This window comes from Lepidothrix coronata, unplaced genomic scaffold, assembly GCF_001604755.1.
Source record: "Lepidothrix coronata isolate B3197 unplaced genomic scaffold, Lepidothrix_coronata-1.0 Scaffold37, whole genome shotgun sequence".
NCBI classification, from domain to species: domain Eukaryota; kingdom Metazoa; phylum Chordata; class Aves; order Passeriformes; family Pipridae; genus Lepidothrix; species Lepidothrix coronata.
The window spans coordinates 614763-621015 of record NW_016690217.1 but is presented as its reverse complement, the minus strand read 5'-3'; the positions used below and the strand labels follow the sequence as shown (position 1 = coordinate 621015).

At 39.4% G+C, this 6253-nt stretch overlaps 1 protein-coding gene across 2 annotated transcripts in view; it reads right to left on the bottom strand.

Annotated features, from left to right (window-relative positions):
* Positions 1 to 3175, bottom strand: part of RFESD (Rieske Fe-S domain containing) — a 4023-nt gene extending 848 nt beyond the window's left edge. Inside the window, exons 1-5 of one of the 2 annotated variants that reach the window (XM_017812753.1) lie at positions 2694 to 3175; positions 2166 to 2197; positions 1695 to 1875; positions 1566 to 1600; positions 1 to 1376 (exon numbers count right to left, since the gene is read on the bottom strand). The exon at positions 1 to 1376 is cut by the window's left edge and continues 848 nt beyond it. In XM_017812753.1, coding sequence (XP_017668242.1) covers positions 1083 to 1376; positions 1566 to 1600; positions 1695 to 1875; positions 2166 to 2197; positions 2694 to 2829 — 678 coding nt within the window. In that variant the 5' untranslated portion in view covers positions 2830 to 3175 and the 3' untranslated portion in view covers positions 1 to 1082. The remainder of the gene's footprint in view (positions 1377 to 1565; positions 1601 to 1694; positions 1876 to 2165; positions 2198 to 2693) is intronic. The other variant, XM_017812754.1, reaches the window with a different exon arrangement.
* Between the last annotated feature and the right edge of the window lie 3078 nt (positions 3176 to 6253).

Genomic DNA, 6253 nt, shown 5'->3' with positions numbered 1-6253 from the left:
TGTAGATGTGGCACCTGGGGACAGGGTTTAGTGGTAGGCTAGGCAGTGCTGGGTTAATGGTTGGACTCGATGGTCTTGGAGGTCTTTTCTAGATTCAATGATTCAATGATGCTCAGTGTTCACAGAGTAGCTCTGCACTCTGGACTCCACAGTCTGGGCAGAAAACCCCACCATGTCCTGGAAAGCAGTACAGCTCAGAGAGAAACTTCCTTGAAGGCGGTTTTTGGGGCAGGTATGATGTTATACAGTGACTACACATAGGAAAACACAAGTTTTGGCTCTAAACAGAAAGCACATATTTTCAAATAAATGTATAAAAATGTATTTACAATAAATGAAAGCAAGCAAATGAGGGCCACTACATCACATACTATACCCAACAACTTCCTCTTTAACCAACAGAAGCAGGAAGAATGAGTTATACATAACAATTTCTTGTCACATTATTTGATGATATGATTGTCACATTATATGATAATTTGAACAAGAGGAGTTCAATGAGGAGAAGGAAAATAACTACCCCTATAGATTGACAGTAGTAATGCACGAACAGGCATAAAAAAGCTCACTAAAAAATGCTGAAGTGTTGTACTTCCATTTGTGGCACTTAATAAACACCTAGAGATCAGTTAAATACAAAAAAATTAAAAATTTCCATTTCATTTATACTGAAGGCATTATAAGTAGAAACTGTTAAGTACATAAACATAACCTTTACACCTGACTATTTACCTTTAGCTTTGTAATAAGTTTTATAAGCCGTAACATACTATATCCCCTCTGAAAATTTAAGAAAATTCTAGCAAAATAGGGCTTCTAAAATTTCAAATATTATAAGGCACTCTACTGTAAATAAGACTTTCTGAAATGCAAAAAAAAAAAAGTCCTTGGCAGAAGATCAGTCACATTTCTGGCAATGCAGGGCTTCTTATCCTACTCAATTCTACGTGTTTCAATCCTTTAACATAACATTAACGATAGAATTTAATCTGGAGATGATCTTCGTGGCACAGTGCATTTTTATTTCATGACAGTGGTTTTTCATTGGTGCATTCCCCAGGATTCTGCTTTCTGGCCACGACCTACTCTGCTGCTTCTGAGTGGCTTTGTTTTCCCATAGCTAACTCACCACCATTTTTGTACTTTTCAGCAAAATAGTCAGAGTCAAAGCTCACAGACAAATCTGGAGGACACACATAAACACTTCCATTGTCTATTGTGAGCTTATGAATCCTTTGTTTGACTCCTTTTGATTGCCACTGTGGTGTTGGTGATGGCTCCAGAGGGTTTATTCCTTCATATAATCCTTCTCCTGTTTCCAAGGTAATTTTAAACTTATGCCAAGGACAAACAATACATGCTTGGCCATTGATATCCTGCAGGAAGAAGAAGAAAAGATAGCAAGTCATCTTCTAGGACGAAAGATATGTTTGATGATTTGGCTGTATGGCTGTCTGCTGTTATATAACCAGTTTTTTCAATGGTATGCTCAGATAAAAGTACTAGAAAAAATGCATTAGAGTTTTCACATGACTCTATGCATTATTTTTATTTTGTTTACATACCTCTATTTCTCCACGACACAAAGGGCCTCCTTCGTCTGAAACATGGCAGAATACCATAATTATTTATGTAGCAAACATATTTTATGCTTAATTGTTGCAACATTGAGATCATATGTGCAAGTATCTTACGGTAGCAGCGAGAGTCCAGAGCGTGAAATTTCCCCTCATGGTAGAAAACAACAATTTCTCTGCCATCGATTTTGGCTGTTATTCTTCCAGACTTCTTTATGTCCTCCTCTTTGCCAATAAATATAAGACCATCTGGCCTCATTTCAGCTGCTCCTCTGCTTGAGCTGTGCAAATCTACATCCTTAAAACACACAAAAACACACACAAATAAATGAAAAAGCCACTTATAAAGCAGGTCACATTTGGATTTCTCTGGTACAGTGGATGTCCCAGAGAAAACCCTGATGCATGAGGTGAAAGGAGAAATTTTAGTGAAAGACTATCAACATACAGACAAAGAAAAGCACAGGAGTTTAGTGATAATGTTCAGTCCACATGTTCACTAACAGAACACGGACAAGGAAAACCAGCTGTTGCAAACCTGATACCTGAGGCTGAGGCAAGATAAATTCTCAATCACTATTCACTTACTCTGCACTTTAACCACCTTCTCCCCTCTAAACCTATATGCAAACAAAGATGGTAAATGTAACATACTATATAATTTATTTAGGCAATGAGTAACATTCACATGTAAATCCAATATTCTTTAAATAATAATATGGCTAGAAAGATAAAGTGATGTAAGTTGATAAAAAAATTATTCTGCAAAAGAGAAAAAGCATTGTTTATTGAGCTGTATTCAACTTGACCTTTCTAACAAATGTGCCTGCCTTTCCCTTCCTCCTCTTATGTATTTCAAACATCTAACAGACTCTCCCTCTCCCAACAGATTATATAAGCAGCTTCATCACAAAAACTGCCTTCCCATTAAATTTACTTACAATTAGCTACTGTGGTCCAGTTCCCTTCAAATTCCCAGTACAACTATGCTACTCTCACTTCCTCAGAAAAATCAGTTTAAAACAGGTCTTTATAAACACAGAGTCCAAAGGGAAACTGCAGGTGGAAGGGCCTCTGGCTGCAGGGTATGTAGAGCCACTGAAAGCCACACTGTACCTTTGCTCCACGCCAGATGGCAATGGATATGAGAAAGCAGATGAAGAAATGGATGCTGAGGATGATGAGGTCCAGCATTGCCTCTCTTCACGTTGTCTATCTGCCAGGCCTTGTTGGTATCTGTCATGACGTGCATCGCAGCGCCTCTTTATGTGCAAATGGGAGGCAGTGGGGCCGGCCTCTATAGCACCCTATGGCAGAATGTATGGAGGCTCAGCACGTCAGAACCCAGCTCTGCTAGGGCTGATAAGAAGCTGGGACATGCTGGGGCTGGCCTGATAACAGAAGAGGAGAGCTTCACATTCCTCCTTCTGCTGTCCTCACCGTGAGCCCACGTGAATGCTGCCTTCTCCCAAAACCCTGCTCAGTCACAGGTATGTGACATGTGTCCTCAGGATCAGCAACTGCATATTTCCATGTTTCACTGCACTGGGAAGAGTGGTTTAAGTGACAGTGTGACGTTTCCAAGGCGAGTTGTTAACTGATCAGCACGTGATCAACTGTATAGACTGGCCAACTCTCTGCTTTCCAGTTCAAGGAACTTCCACCCAGTTTTACCCAGAAAGTGAAACGTCACTATCAGACTCACAGGACAAACCAATAAGGCACTGACACTTATTTTCTTCGGGAGATAAGCATAGCTTGTAGTGAATTAACCATAAGAACCAGAGTAGGAAATCCCCAATTTTTGCTATCACTGTTTGGCTGACTCTGCCTATAAGCTTTCCAAATTGACCAAAATACTAAAATGCAAAATGTAGTTAGAAACACCCTTAATGAGGACACTTCTCAAAAAACTGTGTATATAAATACATACACCTATAGCAATACACACACATACATATGTATTTGTACAAACACACATACACATGTATGCATGTCTGAACCATTATTAAAATAACACTTACCACCTAACCTCTAGGTCATTTAGTGATGACATTTCTACAGACAGCCTGAATTTTGCACACATTAATTATCTAGGCTCCTCATTCTGACACCTGAGTCAGCACATTGTGGACCCTGTATGGCCCCAAATTGCATAAGCGATCAATAGCAAACAGCTTCGTTTCACAGCTGATACTTGTATGCTTATCTAACCCAACTGCACATTAAGGACTACCCTGGAACATCAGGCATCCTACAAAAGAAAGCCCTTGAAGCAACTTGTTATTATGCTATTGAGTTTATTAAATGCAAGGTGGCAAAAGACTTTCTTTCCTTAGATAAGGGGTGTAGTTAAGTACTCCTTATCATGAAATACCTGTAACAAGACCCTCTTACTGCTCATGGCCACTTTCTCATCCATGAAGTGGATGTGAACCCACAAAGTACGAACAGAACATGAGATATTTCAACTCAGAGGCAGCAAAAGGACCAAAGGAGGCAGCAGATTCTTGCCTCCACAGCTGGTGCCAGATGAACAAAGACCTGCTTTCTCCTCCCTTTCCTTAAACAGCACAATCACAGGTGTTAAGCTTTAGCACACACAAGGAGACAGCTGATCTGGTGACAATCATCTGCTGACCAAAAGCACATTAAAATGACAATTTTTCTCTCATAGCCCCATGGGAAGTGCATTGTCCTTTGCACTATAAGGTGAAATAATAACCAGCTTTGCTTTGCTCCCGTTTTCTGGGGGGTTGTTTGTTTGTTTGTTTGTTTTTTCAAGGTTGTTAACCATGTTGAAACCATCCATTCAAGTAAGACATGAGTAACAATGGGTCACATTACCCCCTAACAGGTCCCATGACAGAATCCTGAGCTACCAACCAGCTACTGGAGCAGCACCTGGTTGTGGAAGTGAGTGCATTTCAATCAGTAAGAGAAAAGGTTACTTCCACACATATAGACAGTAAGCTAGGCTTCTAATAGATTTTTTCCTGATGTTTTCTAAGAGTTTGGCTGCTTTGGTATTTTCTGAGTCACTGCAGATGGCACAGATGCAGTTGTCCTTGTAGCCAAGTGCCACCTGGTGGGGGGTTTGGGAGCAGCGGAAAGGTTCCAGATTTGTGAATTGTAGCAACTCATTCCTGTACCCTGCTCTAACTCATTTTCCTCTGTTCTGGTAAAACGGAAAAATACCACTGCTGTGTGGGGCATGGGCCAAGCATGCCCTGGTGACATGAGTGGGTGTGGGCACCATCCTGCTGCTGTGCCTGTGGTCTTTTACCTTAGTATTGGGTGAATTTGGGGAATACCAGGTTTTTGTTTATTTTTTTTTTTTTACTTTCTACTTTATTGTCTTTATTTTTCCTATATTTTCATGCTAAACACACAGAAGAAGGTAAGATCAGCAGGATAGCAGTAGCTGCCTGGACATTGTTCCCATTCAGAGCCTGATTTATTTGGCAACCTTACAAAGCCTTAATGCTGTTTTGGTCATACTTTGTGGATTTTATGATACCTCATTCAGAAATAAAATTGGTTGGTCCAAGACATCACTTTTTTTGTTGTAGTTTAAATCCACTAGAGCAGTGTGAATGTGACCTTTGCATTTCAAGCAGGCTTGTGCAATTCTTGCATTAGTTAAAGAATGAGCGGTACAGACTGAGCAGGGGACAGTACAGAAAAAGATTTTTCACTGGCTTTTACTGCTAGAAATACAGCTTTATCTACTGCCCCATGTTCTCTCCAGGAACTGCCATTTACACGTGACGCTTGTGAAAGAGCAAATTTTGCAGACTGCATTGAAAAGAACATTTTCCAGATCGGTAGCCTAAAAGATCCTGGATAAAGCCTCAAATAGTTACTTCATCTAATATTTAGTTCCAATGAGATTCATGTCCTGCTTTTTTGAACAGAATTCACTTCAATAATTCACTCTTAACAGTAATTTCAGTCCTGTTTCTCTGATTCTCTATCTCATAATGAGTGCCTGCACTTCCAAGAAGGTAAGAACTGATATCGATTATCACATTTTATTTTGCTTGCCCAGATCAATGGTATAATTCCTATAAAAAGTCTTTATCACATTTCTTCCACTTGACTCTTCATAATGGACATTTCTTTGATAAGCTAATGAACCTGCCGTGCTTTCAGGTTTAATCTTATCTCTAGATGCATTTACACTGTAATTTCTAGAGTAAACTGTTAGGGATGGTGGCCAGCAAGGATTATCCATACCTGAAACACGTGATTTTTTTTTTTAGAACTTTTATTTTTTACTAACAAATAATCGGATATATAATCATTCCCTGTAGTTGTGTTGGTGACAGTAACGATAATAAGGAAAATCATCAGCTCCTTTATTTAATTTTTACAATAATTTTCTGCATTTGGTAATAATTCCATATGTATTTCTCCTTTCTGGGAGAAAAGGAGGCACAGAGGGGACCTTTTCACTCTCTACCTGAAAGGAGGTTTTAGTGAGGTGGGGGTCTGTCTCTTCTCCTAGGTAACAAGTCACAGGATGAGTTTCTTTATTACTGTTACTGTCATCAACACAACTACAGGGAATGATTATATATAGGAACTTCAGACCAGTACTGAAAAAAAAAATACAGCTAAGTACAGCAACAATTTTATTTTGTTTATTGTGTGCAAAAAGCCTTCCCGGTACT